The 19,749-nt window shown below is 37.2% G+C and overlaps 1 protein-coding gene across 12 annotated transcripts in view; it reads right to left on the reverse strand.

Annotated features, from left to right (window-relative positions):
- Positions 1-19,749, reverse strand: part of TRDN (triadin) — a 232,438-nt gene that overhangs the window by 186,758 nt on the left and 25,931 nt on the right. For 10 of the 12 annotated variants that reach the window (XM_086744408.1, XM_086744412.1, XM_086744411.1 and 7 more), the window contains exons 1-3: positions 19,674-19,743; positions 12,606-12,815; positions 5,426-5,467 (exon numbers count right to left, since the gene is read on the reverse strand). In XM_086744408.1, coding sequence (XP_086600534.1) covers positions 5,426-5,467; positions 12,606-12,815; positions 19,674-19,710 — 289 coding nt within the window. In that variant the 5' untranslated portion in view covers positions 19,711-19,743. Of the gene's footprint in view, positions 1-5,425; positions 5,468-12,605; positions 12,816-19,673; positions 19,744-19,749 lie in introns of those variants that run through there. The other 2 variants (XM_086744402.1, XM_086744409.1) reach the window with 2 other exon arrangements.

Genomic DNA, 19,749 nt, shown 5'->3' on the forward strand with positions numbered 1-19,749 from the left:
ATTATTATATATTACATTTATTGTATTATATTTTTGAAGATTATATTCTGTATTTTTGCAGTGAGGATGATGAAACACTGGAACAGGTTGCCCAGAAAGATGGTAGATACCCCATACCTGGAAATGTTCAAGGTCAGGTTTTACAGAGCTCTGAGCAATCTGATCTAGTTGAAGATCATAGAATCATAGAATCATCATGGTTGGAAAAGAACTCTAAGATCATCAAGTCCAACCATCAAATGTAGATGTCTCTACCCATTGCAAGAGAGTTGGACTAGATGATCTTTAAAGGTCACCTCCAACCTAAACCATTATATGATTCTATTATTCTCTGATTCTATGATATAGATATATGCTACTGAACAGTCAGGCACCTCAAATAAATTGTGTGCCATGATGAAATGACATAATTGCAAAGAAATATGCACAGTTTCTTCATTTAGTGTCCTATTGTGTGCTACACTTTACAACAGATTAAATAATTCAGAAAGATTGAGTAATATAACAGGGAATATTTACTTTACTGATAAGGCATTTATTTATTTGCATTGCTCTCATGCATTGAGATGTAGAGATTTTATTTTTTCAACTGATTTGCCACAAATGCCCTTCTCAAGTGTTTACCGGGAGAATGAGCACATATATTTAGGCTATTAAAAAGTAAATCTGTAACCCAACCCCTGATGTCATTTGCACTTTATTCTAATCCAGAGGTACTAAGTAGTCCAAATAGACTAATAGAACGGGAATGGCCAGAGGGGTCTTAGCATAACTCAAGTTTTTATTCATAAGCAGGGATGGTTTAACTTTGGACAGCTGCTTTCATTTCCACTCTGGCTGTCCATCTACCCTTTACCCACTGATTGCTCAGGAATGGATCAGTTGCTTTTATAGCCACAGGCTTTTAACAGCCACAGGGACTAGAGCTGTAAGCTAAACAAGAATTGGTGTCAATTTATTTTAATATACTGGTCTAACAACTACCAGTTCAAGTACTGCTTCACAGGTAGCAGAGCTGTCCTCCCTGGGCAGGCAAGGGAAATGCTCAGAGAAGAGCAAGATCAAGAGCAGAGGAAATTATTCCAACCACCCCAAGGCAAGCCATCTTTGCTGATGAATCAGAGCCCTCAATGTCATATCCTGGTCTTTAGTTCATAACATCTTCATAGCAAACTATGAAAATGGATTAGAAATTGTAAGTGACCAGAGGCAAAATTATCCAGTCATGCCTACACAGACAGGCCCAAGTTGCAAATCCTGTTTAACACAAAAAAGTTTCGAAAAATCAGTTTTCGAATGTGTAGAGGACACTTCAGTGGTATTTGCAAAATTAAATTTTGTATACAAACAAATGCTGTGAGTCTGATGCAAATGACAGAAGCTTGGAAAGCTGTCTCCTTGTGCATAGATCATTTGTTGAAATTTTGTTGTATTTCTTACATTTTAAAAAAGTAACGCTAACAGTAATGGTGTGTCCTAAAATGCTTAAGAGTACCACACCAGGTAATGCTGAAATGAATATTACTACTGATCAAATCCGTGCTTTTAGCTCTTCCCACAACAGCAGGTTCTTTCCCTCATAGAGCAAAACACAACAGAAACAAAGGAAATAAAGCAATTCAGGGGGTAACAAGTAAAAAGAAAGATGTCGTTGGCCTCACACACATGCAAAGAAAGTTAACCATTTCCAGAGGATTTACATATTCCTGCTTCAAGAGTGAAGCTGAGAGAATGCAGATTTTCATAATGAAACTTGAGCTTGATATTTTTATGTAATTTATGGGTTTGGTTTTTTTTGTTTTGTTTGTTTTGTTTTTTACAGATGTCCAGCAAGAGTAGAGTATGATGAATTTTTGCAGAACAGTCTTGGATTCAACACATTCAGACTGGATTAGCTGTTCTCTGTCCAATTTTTCATTTTTTGGCAGAGCTTAGAACACAAATTATTTTAAAATTAAGTTCACAATACACTTCTCTTGCTAGTATATATTATACAATATGTAATATATAATTTGTAACTACCCTGTAACTGTAAACTATAATTAATATATCATATATCATCTATTGAGCTGGGAGTAGCAAGGGCAGGATCTTGAATTTAAACTGTAAAGAACCTTTATAGAGTATTTCTCAGCGAGATATAGGCTATGAACTTGTCTCTATCTGTTTTGCTGAACTTGTAAACAGGGACTGAGCCAATTGTTCCTATTTGATAATGTAGTAGAAAAATACTAAATGTCTGTTGAAGGAGGAGGGAGGCAGGAGGGGAAAGGAAGTGAATGGTTACTCAGCAGGTTAAGCTCATGGATGAAACATGCAATTAATATTGAGGAATTTTTGTTGACAGTATGTAATTTCGTTTAATCATAGCTTAAGTTCAGATTATCCTACCTAGCCAAATATACCTGCAAGCCAGGTATTGCATCCCTGGGGATTTCTAGACTCCCTCAAAAGCCAATGCAGAAAGATATATTGTGACCTTCAGAAGGCAAGTCTCTCATTTTCCTCTGACATCTTTTTAAGGGTTAGATGAATTAATTTCCAAAGATACACATCCCTTTCCATTGACTAGAAAAGAAAGGAAGCCTGAAAAATTAGCATGAACATGACACCTTGTTTTCATGTGACTGAAGTATGTGACCCTGCTAGTGGTGCTGTTTCATATTTAAATCTTTCTTGTCATTGTACATTTTGGCTAAGCCCTTAGATTTGTAAGTTTACATTCATAATTAATACAACTAGTCAATAAAACTGTTCACCTTGATAAATTACTTGCATTCCAAAACAGAACTGGTACCACCACCACTGCTTTGCTACAACATTTTGTTTTGTCATGGCATTTGATTACATGATACAGTATAAAAGATATTTTTCAGTTCAGTACAAGTTCAGCTCTACTTGGAGACTTTCACTGCTATGAGAACATGAGAATAATTAAGTTTTCCTTTTTTTTTTTTTTTTCCGTGGGAACTTCAAAATTTTAATTCCCAAACTTTCTGGCAAATACTGAATTTTGGAAGAGCTAAAGCAGACAGTAAAAGATCCCAGTCAAACTGAAGGACTGTGTATATGACCTTTCAACAGAAGGTTATTGTAGGAACATTCTACAGAATTTGTTTGGAGAACATTTGTTTCCTGCTGTAGATATCTGCAAGAAAATTTTGAAGCTTGTTTGAATTTTCTTTATTAAACATAAACAAATTCTGTTAAAATAGTTCTTCAAGAAATCATTTCAGATGTGTTATAGGTATTAAATACTTCTGAGAACTCCCTATGTATTTTGAAACTGGCTTTAATGATCATTACATCAAAATTAAAAAGTGCTTAAATTCTTTATAGCTCTTCAGGATTTTTGATTCAAAATGTGAGAACAAGAATTCTGACTGACTAATTTCTTCACTTTTGAACTCTCCTTGGCTCACAATTTTAACTCTAATTCATTTGAAAGTAGAATTCATATATTTAATGGTAATTAATAACTCATGCTTAACACAGCTCTTTAAATCAACCATTGACAGACTTCCAAAGCCTTTCAATCAGCATTAGGTACATTCTTGTGACAGAAGATAATTTTCATAAAGTATCAAAGTAACTTCAACTTCAGTAAAATTGTGATATTTTGCAAACAGAAGAAACCTTTTTTTTTTTTTTTCATCAGGACTGTGTCCTTTAACAGTGGCTATTGGAAATAGGAATTGATTAATTACATAGTATGATTTGTTGTAGTGCCTCAAGCAAATTTGGTTATGTTTCATCATCTATGTCCTTTATTCTTGTGAAGTGCATAACAAAAAGTGACTAATTGATTTATCTGTGCAAATCACTTCAGTCATTATTCCAGCCTTAATAACTCTGCAAGGAATGTAGTCTCCTATCAATCTTTTTTGCTTGTCAAATAGTTAAATATACACTCAGAGTTAAACCTATTTTAAAGAGGTTCTTTTTTTAATGAATTGCAGTGAATTACTTAATAATTGTTGGATTTTCATCAATTGACAATTTTCATCAATTACATATTTTGACTCCAGTGAATTGAATGCAATTAAATTACAAATGATGGTAATTATCTGGTGTAAAGATTGATCTATGAGATATAATCTAATTCATTGCTACTGACAAGGTACAGCTGATGAAGACAGAGAATTTCTGTCATGTTTGATAAAACACAAAAGCTGAACATTTGTTTGTGATAATAAAATATGTCCTAGTTTTAGTAAAATATCCTATTATAAATATAGAGAAACCTGTATTTTAATTCAAAAGTTTATGTATTTTTAAGGTTTGTTATTATCAGTAGTAGTTTGTTTCTACTCTGTGGTTTTCTGAAAAGTAGTATCTAACATAAAATTCAATATACACATTATTAATATTATTAACATTCCAGTTTATCACCATAGATGTCCTTAGGTCTTATTTTCCTGTTTCATAGACTAACATTTTTGTCATGCTTACAGCACTAAACTTCAGGACAAACTCTGGCGGGTATAATTGAATTATAATATTAAAATTAAATTTAAAAAATAATTTAATTTTGAATTACAAGTATACTGAATTATGAGTATAAAAACAATGCCAAATGAAACTTTGACTCAACATTACCTAGTAACTTCCATTTTATAGATACTTCAATTGTAAATACGAAGAATACAGTCTGTAGTATAAATCTTCCCTGTCTCTTTCTAAAATCAGCTTTAGATAATCATATTGAGGTCAAGTCCATAGAGAAAACCTCACCTGAAAATGAACAAAGGCATTTTGCCAAAAATGAGGACAAAGTAGTTATAACTAGAATCTGCTTGTCAAACTTTAGAAGGAAATTTACAGTGTGACAAAATATAAAGTAATTTCAGGTACTTTTAAATATAGCCACATATGTCGGCAGGAATGTAGGTTTAAGATGGGCTTTACACCTAATTTATATGACTTGATTTGATATTAACTGAAAGACTTCTTATTTGATGGATCTGACTCTAATTAGGTGGTGTTTTCTGAAACAGCCAGCCATTTTATCTAAAATAGTTTGAAGCTTTATTTTTTCTCATTCTTAAGGATTCAATTCTCTGACTAAGAACACAGATCTTAACTTCAGATTAAAAAGGTAGTGCTGTTAAATAAGTGTACAATGGCGTTTTTAAAGGGCATTTATGAGGGTAAAGTTAGGATGTCTCAGCTTGCTACCATTTCCTGGGAATTTCCTGACTGAAGGCGTCTCTTATCTGACAGATCAATTTCAGGCATGGTGTGAAAATTGAGAGGAGGCTACTGCAATGAACTTTGCAGCCCCAGCCAGCCAGATTTGAGGGTTAGCAGAGAAGCAGTGTTGCCATGTCCTGGCACTCTGCTCATGCCCATGCTTTGTTATCTTCGGCCAGCAGATCGCAGGCACGCACGCGTATTCAGAACACTGCAGGCAGAATGTCTTTACCAGGTGGTAAACAGGGATCATCACAATGTTGTGAATAGGTGGCTATAGTGGATGGCAACAGGATGAACCCCAGAAAGGCCAATAAAAGAAAGGAAGAAACAGTGTTAGCAATAATGAACATCCTTGACTGTCACTTGACTAAAGGAAGCAGTTACAGAGTGAAGCAAGAAGCTATTTCATCTCTATGGGGCTGCTGTTATGAAGCAGAAATTGGAGTTCATTAAAAAGAAAAACAACACGCTGTAGGTGTGAGATAATACAGTATGAATCAGCAATGTAAAAACATGGTTAAATAAGGCACAAGTGCTTTCACAAGTTGCAAACATATTATATTGCTGAAAACAATATATTACATATAGTTCATTCTAGTGAAATTATTTTGATTTCCTCAGTAGCAAATAATCAAATAATTACATTACTACAATTGTTCCTGAAATGAATTACTGGTTTTGTTTGTTTGTTTAAAATTAGAAATTTCACAGATACCATTATGGGCCACAAATTTGGTTTGTGTTCTCTATCCCATGCAGAGCATTTAAGCATGCAAGATTTATTTCTTTTCTTAGATCCTTCCCTGTTCATTGAGTCTGTTTCTGAAATTTCATATTTTCAACTTCATGACCTCATGAATTTTGACCTATCATAATTTATCATCTTGTACATGCTAGACCATTTGGGATGAAAGCAGTACTTGCAGCACTGCAGTGCTTTATAGACTGTCATATTTTCCAGTATAAAATAATTTTCTAGGGGTATATAACTCAGCTGTTAGATTTATTGCAGAGAGAAACATGGGAGATAAGGTATAATCTAAGCAGCCCCTTTTAAACTGTAATTGGGTTAAAATGCCTTTAATTGTTTTTATCATTATAGAAGACAGTGGAAAAAAAAGAGTTTGGCACATTTTTGGGTACATTAGTGGAAATCCCATATAATTCAATAAAGAATTTCATTAAGAACTTTGAAATGGGTAAGCTGTTTAGTCATACTCTGGACTGACACCTGTAAATCCAGTAAAAATTGTATTTCAAGAGATTATAGCACTTATTTTTTTATAATTTCCAAGGTGAACACAGCAAGGACCAACAGCTTTTTTTTTTTTACATCCTACTCCTTTGTTCTGTGGGAGATTTGTCTAGGGTTTTGAATGTATGGAAAAGATTTTACCAATTATTTTAATTTAGTAACACTGTGAAACACCTCTTGCACCGAGAGACAAAATAATTTGTTCCGTTAAGCTTGCTGGTGCTTTAACCTAAGCCAGTTAATTATTTTTCCTGAATAAGTGCAACAGTATCATTGGTTTTAAAACTAGTGGATATACTGGGATATAATACAAGAATAAATATAAGTACACTCTTCTTTTTGCAGTTCTTAAAGTTTCCAGTGAACACGAGACCAACAGAATGACTACAGCATGGTCACTCCCGGGAAAAAATGGATGTATGTATTCCTAATAACAAATATCTCACACACACAAAACAAAAAAAAAAAAAAAGAAAAAAGAAAAAAGAAAAAAAAGAAAATAAACCCAGTAGAACAGCCGTATTTTGCTGACTTCCACTTCTCTTAATGTGACAAAACAAACATTCTGCAACTAGCAGGTTTTGCACCTTACAGTTTTATCATGCAGGAGACTGGGAGAACAAATGTCCTTCTGTCAATTAGACAGTACAAGTTATTTGGAGTCCTATTCTTTACCTTCTTGTGTGTTTTTTTTCCTCCAAAATACGGATGTTCATATGAATATGTGGTTCCTAATTTTTTTGTTTCTTTGTTTGTTTTTCCTCAACTGAATAATATTAGTATTGTATTACACAAAGCCAACCAAAAGATTTCTGTGGCTACAAGGTGGTAATAGAGGTGACCACAAGCTAAGGCAGGGAAATGGTGACTTTGGACTGTGCTGGTCAGAAGCTGATGTGGGAGACTTCACAACAATTTGGTCAGAGATTTTGCCATTAACTTAAAAAAAAGAGGAGGGGAAAAAAAAAAAAAACAAACAACCAAAAACCCAAGCATTAAGGAGAATATCTGAATCTGACTGGAATCCCTGCTGCTTCTGGAAACCCTGCTGCTTCTTATGGAGCTGGGAGCCCTGTGCCTCAATACCCTGTTTGCTTCCTATTCCTGTCAGTGACAGGCATTGCCTCCACTGAGATCTGCCTTTGTTGCATGTCTCTGAAAAGCTTCTCTTAGTTGAGTAAACTGAATTATCTACAACAAAGAGCCTGCTCTTTTTTCTTTTATGAAAGCAGTCACAAGAAGGTGGCAAGCTCACCATGTTGTGTGTGTGTGTGCTGTATTTTCACTCAGATTAGTTTGTGGATAGTTTAGAGTTTCATAGATTTGGTGAAGTTGCATTAGATTTGATTTAGTCTGGCCTTTAGGTGACTGTTTAAATCACTATCCATTTACTCTGAATATTGAACACTCTGGAGCTGAAATTAGGGTGGTGTTAATTAGCTGTAATTGGTCACAGAGATGGCAGGGAATTCTGAACATTTTATTAGCCCATTAGCAAATGTGGATTCCTGGGCAATCAATCTTTAGGACTAAAATAATCTCAAATTATTTAGTTCCGTTTACCAATTAAAATATATAATCCAGTTATGTGTACAAGAAATGCGTGAAATAAATACATTCATGAATTATGAGGCCAATTAACAAGGTGTGTTTTCTAACACAAAAGGTGGTAGTAATAACAAACTGCTGCAAAGCATACACCAACCAAAATCAATCTTTTTTTTCTGCATTTCTGAGAATTCTGAGAAAGTGTAAGAGATCTTCCAAAGTGGTATGTTACTTATTGCATATTCATACACACTACTTACTGCATAAGATTAATAGTTTCTTATCTCAGGGTTTTGGAATGCATGTCACCTTCATACCGCACTAGAAATATTTAAATTGTGTTTATAGTTGCACAATACAACATGATAGGAATGCAAGCTTTCATTTCTTTCCTCAAAGGAATGAACATAACACACTAAAGCGAAACACTGCAAAATTTAATTTCCTTCTTCTGGGTAGATAGAAGAGGGGCGAATATTTTAGCACTGATCTAATTCTTGGTTCATACTTTCCTCCAATTCTACTGCCACACTGACTTGCAAATCCCATCTCTGTTCTAACCTCTGAACAAACTGACACATAATCCCCAAGGAGGTGCAGCTTTACACATGTGCCCCATAACACAGGGTCCTCCTGGAAAAACCAGCACCTCCAAAGTACTACTGAGTACTATAGAATTTGCAGTAATCACATTCTGGATGTGTAAAATCATACAAAATATATCTTAAATCTTTCTATCAATGGAGTTAGAATTCACATCACCAAACCTGAGCTACCTAAAACCCCAGTGTTATCCTCCTTTAGCCTCCCTCAGTTCTAAAGGCTCCTTTTCAAATATGGAATAGAGAGGGCCCCCCAAAAAGTAATTTACCACATTTATTTTAGGATGAAACCAAACATCTCATTTTCATATAGTTACTTCTGGAACAAATTTCATCTTACAGAAATTGTCAAAATTCCAAAATTTTATATTTAACTTCTAAAGGAAAATGAAAACATAGTAATCAAGAAGCAAAACCTAAGGATTGGCACTCTGTAATCACAGAGGCAACGTGAAGTTTATACTGACAAATTAAAAGAATACATATGAGCTAAAATACATATACTAATACTTTATGTCCTTTTAAAATTATTTGCTTTAAGATAATGAGAATTGTTGAAATAAGAAAACAATGCTTGAGTTCAAGTCTAAGATACTTCCTACTCTGCTAATGTGGTTTTTTTCCACTGAGCTCCCTCATTCTCTGTGTAATCGAGGTAAACTCATAATTTAGAGCATTACACTTCCTTTGCTGGCCAGAGGCTATCAGCTCTGTAGTGTAATCAGGAGGAGCAAATCTGTGTATGGTAAGGACAGGGAATCCGCAGGCCCTCTCAGCAACCTGTTTCAGTGCTGCGTTGTCCTCTTGGTAAAGACTTTTTCCCCCTCAGTGTTCCACATGAACCTCCCAGCTGGTGATTTCTGGCCATATCCCCCTTGCTATATCATATGTTATATCATGTATGATACAACAGGGACATCATCTTGGTAACTGTTTGTCATCTGCCATCATGAAGATGATAAGAGGGCTGGAGCACCTCTCCTATGAGGACAGGCTAAGAGAGTTGGGGCTGTTCAGCCTGGAGAAGAGAAGGCTCCGGGGAGACCTTACAGAGGCTTTCCAGTACCTCAAGGGGGCCTACAGGAAAGACGGGGAGACACTCTTCGGCAGGGCCTGTTGTGACAGGACTAGGGGTAATGGTCTCAAAATAGAGGGAGGTAGATTTAGACTCGATATTAGGAAAAAAATTTTATGATGACGGTTGTGAAACACAGGAACAGGTTGCCCAGAGAGGTGGTAGATGCCCCATCCCTGGAAACATTCAAGGCCAGGTTGGATGAGGCTCTGAGCAACCTGATCTAGTTGGAGATGTCCCTGCTTCTTGCAGGGGGGTTGGACTAGGTGACCTTTAAAGGTCCCTTCCAACCCTAACCATTCTATGAATCTATGATTCTATCTTTGTAACTGCCCTTCAAAAAGCTGCAGGCTGCTCTTAGGTCACCCCTCAGTTTCCTCTTCTCTAGAGTAACCGAGTTCAGCTCTCTCAGCTTGCCTCGTTCACATGCTATGCATACTTTCTAAACTTGAACTTCATGGAACTTCAGGTAAAGAAATGGGAACAAAATTGAATGCACTGACTTATGAAAGGCAAGTGTTATTTAAGGAAAAATACACTGCATATTCTATATTTTACAGATTAAAAATATACATTTGAATATAATTTCTTTGGCATCTTTAATTTACATTTGAAAACTAGGAAATTAATTTTAATCATGCTTGCAAAACCAAACTTACAGTCCTGAAAATAACTGTTTACTTTTTTAATGCAGGTCTGGTTTCTGAAAGAACAGTGTCAAACCCAAGAGAAAATATCACTGAGATTTAGATTTCAGGAGTCACTTAAAAATATGCTCCAAATTCTACTTTCTATATGAAAAGATGGCATTACCTCCACTGGAGGCAAAGGGCCAAACTGTCAGAGGGTGAAAATCATTCTAGTATCAATAACACCAGCCAGGTGGTCGTGAAATCTTCAGCTATTTCCATGGAATTTTTATAAACCAGTGAGTTTAACCTGGAAAAATCGGACTGAGTAGGAACTCAGGAGCTGAAACCCAAGGGTCATGATAAGAGCTATGTAGCTGTTGTTATATTTATGTAAATACAGAAAACAGTCTAATAAATCCTGTTTTGAAGGAGCACAGCAGTTCCTTCCCTTAACATTTCACCCTTGAGACCCGACTTAAATGCTGGCTTAATTAATCACTTAGGAACAGAAATATCTTTAGGAAGGAAAAGAAACAAACTCATGAACTCAAAATACTGAAGTATCATCTCTCAGAGATCTCCACAAAATATGAACTGACCCTGCAGATTAAATTTACATTATTTTATTTCTACAGCCTGATCTGAAAATGTCAGTTTCCATGAACACTTGTGGGATTTAAGATCATTTAACCAATGCAACATTAATATCAGATTTCCATCTGCTTAGAAAGTTTCCTTCAGTCTCCAGTACAAATACAGATTCTCATTGCTTAGCATTACCCTGACTAAGTATATGGAGCTTATATGAGCTAACAGCCAGCTCAGGAATTGCTTAGTTTAAGAGTCTGATTTGAGTTATGACCTGGTTCTTGACTGCTCATCGAAAACATATAAAGAACTTGGCTGACTGATTGGTAGTTAATATGGAAAATTAAAAGCAGAACATGACGATTTCTCTCTCTTGGTTTATATCTACATTGTTGCACTAAGTGTGTGGTGTCCAAATTAAAATCTGATGCCTGTTTTGGGAGAATTGTTCTGGGAATTGTTTTGCTGGGAATCAAGTGACTTTCTCCTGAAAACATAGGTAAATGACAAGCAAAAATTTTAAGAGAGGTTTGTGATACATTTTCTCCACATTTCAAGCTTCTGTGTCATCCATTGATCCAGGATTGGTCGGTTTCTTTCGAGATCTATCTATGTTTCAAAAGCTTGTTAAGTAAATCTTGAGGTCAATATTGATGTATAGCAGGACAAAAATCTATGGATTTATCAGAAAACTAATAAAGTCTAGGAAATTAACTTTGAAACATCAACTCAATTTGTTTTGAGTTAAAAGGCTGAAGTCTGAATTTCAATTCCTAGTTAATTATTGTGACAGATGTGATAACTTTAGAGCTGGAGTTCTTATTTAAGAAAGAAAAGCACCCTAATAATTTGTTTTCTGTTTCACATACAGGTTTCTCAGTTGTTACTGGTTACCTCACAAAAGTTATACTGCTGGTGGCTTGCTGAACGCTATGCACCCTTTACAAACATAGGTAGTTAATTTATTTTATTTTTCATTATATATCATTGCCAGATACAAGGCATAAAAATCAAGTAGCAGTGAGGTAATTTCCATTCCCCATTCCTTTTTTCCTGTTCCTCAGCCACGATTACAGTCGTTATACCACTAACTTCATTTTCATCTTTGCCTTCAGTAACCAATATGTACCCCAAAACTTGTTCAGTCAGCTTGCCAAGTCTTAAAACAGGCTAGAATTATTGCCTTATTGAAGACAAGGGTGTGACTTAGCTAATGTTAAGAATCTGGTCCTTCTTTCTTACGGTTTTTGAAGATTAATTTATAGCATGCTTAGAAATTATATTTTGCATTTTTCTTGTCATTGCACTGTGCAAGTAGATGTCAGAATACTCAAGGTAACTATGAAAGACTTTAAAATGTATTTCACAAAATGTGAATTAATAATTAATTTTATTTTTCTTGAAATAATTTTCTATAGAAATTGCAAAACATACATGCTCATCATATGCATGTTATATTCCTGTCAACACACACATTTTCCAGGATGAGGATGGGCTGCAAAATGGAGATATTTAAATTATAAAGATGCACGAAGTGTAAACTAATATGTTCTGACATTTCTTACAATATCTCCTGTCTTGGTAAATGCAGCAGAGACACTGCTTTCTCCAAGACGGTCAGAGACATGCATATTTACATAATACACACTCCTTAATAAATTTTTAAATTTTAATATACAAGACGTCAAACAGAATATGCTGAATTTTACCTGCAAAGGCTTTGTAATCCACCAAGTCAAACATTACAATAGCTACTGCTGACCAGGTAACAATCAGAGCAACAACAAGAAGCCATGCTGCTGGTGAGCTGAACGTTGTCACGAGGTCTTCCATAACTGACTTCTTGCCCATTTTCATGGATGAAGAGGGAACAGATCCGTTCTTACCATCTGTTATTGTCGTGATTGTAGACATACGTCCTAGGCAAATAGTTAAAGCAGAAGAAATAGAATGTAACACTTGGAGCCTAAAAATCAAGAATATGAGTGTTGTTTTGAAATCACTCTGTAATCAAAATATTTAAAATAAATGTAAATATTGCATTACTAAAGACAGGCCCTTGTGCCGTCTGGAAGGAGATTTTCCTGAACCAGGGCCACTTTTAGCAAAGTTAATTTGGGAGCAAACATAGTGAAATACCCATGACCAGCCTTTTTAATTATAATATGACATTTTTTAGTCTGCCATGAATAGCTACAGACTGAGGACAGTGATTGATGAAAGCATAAAATACTATTACTCTCCAAAGGACTGCCTTGTTATGAGCTATAGGCTGGATTCTCAGGTGATGTAATTAAGTGTACTTCCAATGACTGTAATGGAGCTAATGCATCTATGCCACTTGAGGTCTGGCTGGAATTCTGCTGTCAAGGACACATATCAATGGCAATAGGAACATGTATACTCCATGTCATCTAACAGAAACGCAAATGTTTTACATGTCCAGTACCCTTTCAAGTTGTGAAGAGACGTAGTTGTTTTTTAAATACCTTTGTCTGTGGTATTTTTCATTTAACGAAATAATCTTCTACCGTGGCAAAGCAGACTTAATTCCAGAAAGCATAGGTTTGGTACCAGGCAGCTAGTAGGAAGGTGAATACAGTACGTATGTTAGCTAAGTAAACAGTTGACATATATTAACAGATTAATGGACAGCTAACAGTAGTGGCTTAATCTACTTCTTCCTGGGGCATTAAGAAATGTTAATTCTGGAAACAAACAAAACTATGGTAACTGAAACCTGACCACATTTGAAAGATCTCAAATCACTCTTCACAAAAGAAAGAGATAACCTAAACAATCTTGATTGGTATTTGTTTTCCAGTATATAGAATAATAATAGTAAAAATACTAATATCTCCATAATCAAAAAGAGTAGAAGAGCACAGTGTTGCCATTTAGCTTAGTTTATAATATCTACTTGTATGCTATTGTTAAAATATTCAAAGGTTTGCTACATACGTTCCTGATCTGATTGGTGATATAAACTCTCCTAAATTAATATCAGTGGTGTCAGGGACCCTTGCCCATGCAGAGGTCTGAAATGTCAAGAAATTACATTATGCCTGGTTTGCTCATACCTCTACTTCTCACTCTGAGACCACCTATCTTCTGTTACAGCTGAAAAAATCCTACAAAGCTGATAATTTTCTGTGATGACAGGGGTAAGGAAAGTGATAGAGCTGATCTATACAAAGACAAACAGATTTAGTTTCACTTTTCACATAGAAAAAGGCAAATATCCATTTGGAACTATCACCAAAGCTAAGGTACAAGGCTGTTGAAGACTTTCAGATATTTGCCACCACAATATGTATGTTGCTTCTATCTGAGAAACACTATATTGGTATACTTAAAGAAATAAATGAAGAAAGGATTAGATCCTTTATATTATCCATATGTACATATATTTATCCCTAAAAAAAAAAAAAAGATAGCATAACAAGTCTTCCAGTTCTTATGCTCATAAACATAAGTTTTGTTCATTTTTCTGTAGAAAGTGAGAACAACACTCTAAAGTGATACTGAAATTACCTTTATGTATCTTACATATATCTGTAGAACTGGGAAGGAGAATTTTGGTATCAGAGGTTTCCCTAACTCTTAATCTGTCTTATCCGTAGACTGTTCAAATTCATATTCTGAACTATTCTACATTTCTTTCGTTTGTTATGTAGTGCATTGCATTTGTATGTGCTTCCCTTAGCTCTACCTTCTAAACTTGCTTCTGCAGAAGCATCCTGACACTGTGTCGTGGTTTTGTTTAGTGAGGGGGGGCGTAAGGTGGTAGCTTCTGTAGGAAACTGCTAGAAGTCCCTCCCCTTTGTTCAGTGGACTTGGCCAAGTCTAGGGCGGACCCACTGCTGGCCAAGGCCGAGCCGATTGGTAGCAGAATGTCCCGTGATAACACCTCTGCGATAACGTATTTAAGAAGGGGAAAACAGAAAAAAAAAAGAGAGAAGAGAAGATGTGAAGAAGCTGAGCGGGGGCAGAGGCGCAGAGGGGGAGGCGCAGGCCTCATGGGACTTGCAGGCCTCACCCTCTGGCCTCTCGCCAGGCAGCCGACTGGGCCCGACTCGGTCCAGCCCAGCTGCAAGAAGTGGAGAGGAGATGAGAAGTGAATAAGATGTAAAAAGGATCCTGAGAGACATCTACCAGCCTGTTGTGAGGAACGGCTGCAGACGCCAAGGTCAGTTCAGAAGGAGGGGGAGGAGTAATGCGGCTCCTGGCCAAGATTCCCCTGCAGCCTGTGGTGACGACCATGGTGGAGCAGGTTGTCCCCCTGCAGCCCATGGAGGTCCACGGAGGAGCAGAGATCCACTTGGAGCCCGTGAAGGACCCCGTACCGGGGGAGGTGGATGCCTGAAGGCAGCTGTGACCCGTGGAGGGCCCGCTGGGACAGCTGTTCTAGAGGGACTGCACCCGTGGAAGAGATGACCCATGTTGGAGCCGTTCCACGAAGGACTGTGGCCTGTGGGAGGGACCCCACGATGGAGCAGGGGAGGAATGTGAGGAGTTCTTCCCCCGACCATGAAAGCAGTGGCGTAAAACAACGTATGATGAACTGACTGCAACCCCCATTCCCTCTTCCCGCCCTGTGCCGCTCGGGGGGGGAAGGTAGTAGAGATAATGTTAAGCTTGGGAAGAGGGAGGGATGGATGGAAGTTATCTTGTTCTCTGTCTCATTATCCTGCTGTTTGTAGTAATAAATGAATAGTTTTCCCCAAGTCGAGTCTGTTTTGCCCGTGACGGTAACTTTAAGGATTTCTCCCTGTCCTTATCTCAAACCTCGAGCCGTTTTTCTTACATTTTCTCTCCCTGTTCTCTCGAAGGGTGGGGGGAGTGAGAGAGAGACTGCATAGTCTGGTCCTGATCGGGGCTGAACTACGACACACTGATCAGTGCCTTGCTTCAAGCCCTGGAAAGCTGCTCTGTTACATGGCAGTGTTGTAGAAACAGAACAAGATTGGCATCTTACATGGTTTTTCTTACTTATTTGAAATTTAGTCTTATTTATAGAATGTTTATTCTGCTTATTAGCAACATCTGTCTACTAGGATAGAATTTATACACCTTTTAAAAATATAAAACCATAACTGCTTCCATTTCTCCAAACATAAATTTTAGATCAAATATTTCACAGCAGGAGGAAAAATCTGCCAAGTGCAACTAGCAATAAAGATCAGCTTCCTAAAGTAAAATTCAAAATCAATAGCATTTTGTTATCCTACTGCATACAAAATGCAACTAATTTGTGCATTCAACAGGTCATTAATGACACATTATGCATTTTTTTCCCATGGGGATATCAGTCAGAGTTTATGATGTGTAGAGAGAATAGAAAGGTACTGTCTCATCTTGACAAATCTGACTAGTACCGCAGTGTATCTCCAAGGACATACTAATGACAGATTTGCACAGTTACAATACAAGCAATTAAAACTCTATGTGTGTATATAGATATAGACTTACATATGTAATTACCATTCAAAGGATCATTCCTCTAAGTCTGTTGCTATGTAAAAATAGTTCCTTCCTACTTAGTATATCTAACTTTTCAAATTCAGACTGCTATGTGCCTTCTTTGGTGAAGAAAATAGTTTCCCACAATTTATAAATCTGAGCATTGCTGTGGAGACAAAGCTCAAATATGCTAGAAGGTTATCTATTGCAAGCTTTTGGTTGTTGATGTAGCCAAGTCAGATTTCCCCTTAAAAACTCTGAATTTTGTACAATAAAATCAGCACCATTACATTCACTGAAGTGGGAGTGAACAGCTACTGACTCAAATTTGACCGGAAGTCAAGATAAAAAAAATGCTGTTATACTGCAGAGGTTCATAACACAGGTGCTGTATGATTCAGATGTGTAAGAAAGGTCTCCAGTGTTGTTATAGATGCTTTATGATATCAGACATTCTCATAGGACTGGCAGGCATCATCTACAAAACAGTAACTTCTGAATAGCCTGGAAGAACTCAGACAGGATGTCCTAAACCATTGAAAACAGAAATTACATTTTTACGTCCTTAGAGACTAATATAAACAAAATTGGCTGGAGGAGATTGCCCGAGGACGACATTGTGTGCTACTACATAATCTCATGTGGGGTGGATTGTATATTGATGCCATTGTAATTTCATGACTCCGAAAAGAAGAGGCAATAACACCAAGATGATTACTCCTCCCCTCCACAACCATTGTTACTTCAATACCCACGGTCCTCCCCTAATGCTTTTCTTTACTTCTTCTTTGCTTTGCAGTGCCCACGGAGGTCAGTGAGGCTCCAGGTGCCTAGAGGTCCCCCTCATGCAGAAGGGGAGTGAGAAAGCTAGGCATTTTTGTTGCTCTGAAATCACCTGATGGAACCTCTTGAGTTTTACTTTTACAATTGACAGGGGTCATTCAGCAACAGATTAAAAACAGATTCCTGAACTTCTCCAGACATCCTTGCTGCCCATAAAATACACATTTTCTCTCATAAGACAAATTTCAACCTCTATATGACAACCAACCAGAATTCAAGTTAGTTTACTTTAGATGAATACTACAGTGGACCAGGAGATTCATGTCAGGAGATTCATGAGCAGATCAGTTGTTCCTGCTTTGGGGGAGGCAACATCCGTCACAGGAGTGGAGGGTTCAGCTGTTACAATTTCAGCCATCCAATTTTAATCCACCACCACATGTCTGCTGGAGCCTTCTAGCACTTCGGGTTGTGATTGCTATTGATTTTCAATGAGGATCGGAACTTTAAAAAATTATATATAGATTTCTATAAAAAGAGTACTCTGGGGATATATACTTCTGACTCCACATCACAGTTTCTCATGCACACAAAACTACCCCATCAGGTCACAAATGTCACCTTTACATCAACAGATTGATTTGCTAAATTCCAATTAAACAGCTAAAACTCTGAGATTTTTATTATTCCTCTGGTTTCAGAGTTGTCACTTGGGATACAATCTGAAGACCTATAACGTCTCATAAGTATAAATAAACCTTGACAATTGGTGACAACTTTGAGGACAACACTGTGTGACTTTCAGAGTCCAGAGTGAGCTTGTAGTCCTGGCATCTCAGAAAAAATGCCCTTTGTATTTGTGAGCTGAGGTCTCCTTAAGGCATAATAAGCACAGGAGTCCAGAGTTAAGGATGAGCACTTGCTTTTACAGTTCAGCAGCTGTACCTTCCACTACCCCAGCAGAAAAACAAAACAAAACAAAAAAACCCAAACAATACAAAACAAAAATACTCCTATTCCATTCAGACTCGTTCAAATGTAAAATAATATTTTTCTATATTTGTCTTACTTCTTAGTTATTTTATGTATAATAATCCTTGTTCTGCCTATAGCATGGAAAAAAATCAAGTATAATATTTAATGTGCAATGCCTTTTTAAGGCTGGGCATATTAAAAGTAGAGCTAGTCATGCTACTAAAAAAAAATAGATTATTCCCTTTTAAAAAATAATATTGTTTCTAAGGCAATTCAGTTGGGATGTGAGAAGCCTCAGTACAGCCTGCTTTAAATGAGAGAGCTGGTAGATTTTGACTTGTCTGTTCCAGTCCCCAGATGAACAATCCAATAAATAGGCTACAGAGTATTCTGGATTCAGGTCATTAACAGCTCCTGTTCAGCCTATTCCACTTCACTTGGAATATTTAAATACTAATTAAGGGAGCAGAAAAGAGAAAGAATGACTGTATATAAATCAACACTCTATGTTAAGCAACAGCTTAAGCCTTGGGCTTTAACCTAGTGACCTTACCAATTCACCACTGGTGCGATCAGGCAGGCGGGAGTCTCAGCCTACAGTAAGGAGAGTGCCGCAGGGAGAAGAGGACAAGGGATTAGAACCCTTCAGTGAAGGACTGGGCAACGGATATACAATAATTTGCTACATTTTTTCAGACCCAGGACATCACCCTTAGCAAGTCCACACACCTCTCTAGCTCTCACAATAATAGCTCTTTTCTCATGTGGGGAAAATACCTTCTACCACAAGAAAAGACTATACCTATGCCTGTAGTTCAGGTGATACTTACGCCTGACTGTGGCGTCTTCCTCTTTTAATATCTCTGCCATGGTTTCTGCATCCTTGGCTTACACAAATGGAAAGGAAAAGACATAAATTTTGCTGTGGCTAATAGTTAGTAGCTTACAATAAAACATCTGTAGCAATATTCTTTCCTGAAGTGGTCTAATGACTCATCCAGAAAGCTTTCGCCTTGTCGTAAGCATATAGCTAATTTCCCAGCACTTCCAAAGGCATGGGAAGATGAAAACTCTTCACTGAAGTAATGTTTTTTTCTTCCTTTATACATTTATGTGGGAAAAAAATGCTGAGCAGAAGGAAGAGAGACCCTCAGAATTCACTGTACGCACCTGAATAGAGAGCCTCCCCCATCTTATCTGGCCAGCACCAGAGGCCAAGTGATGCAGATACTGGATGACGAGTAACAGTGCAGAACAGCTCAGAGGAGGAAGAGCGAGAGGAGTCCAGCTGGGCAAAACCTTTTGCTCTCCTCCAAACGCTGCTGAAGCATGGGATTACAGTGGATTTAAAACCACTTACTATGCAGGATCTGTACTCCTCGTAACCTTCGATAGGTTAGGAACCTAGTTAGATCCGCTGACAGGGATCATGTTTTCTGTTGGACACAATAGTAATATAAAGGCAAGACTCTTCCTAACCCTGAGGCAGATGGAAACAGAGAAAGACAACTTAAACTGGCAAATTCAGCTTATCTTTGAAACATCCTCTCGCTCACCATTCTCTGCCACAGACTCTGTGAGCAGGGCAGTCATCTACAGTTCAGCCCAGAAACGGGTGGCAGGCACCTAGTG

Source organism: Chlamydotis macqueenii, chromosome 3 (genome assembly GCF_036417535.1).
Source record: "Chlamydotis macqueenii isolate bChlMac1 chromosome 3, bChlMac1.mat, whole genome shotgun sequence".
NCBI lineage: Eukaryota > Metazoa > Chordata > Aves > Otidiformes > Otididae > Chlamydotis > Chlamydotis macqueenii.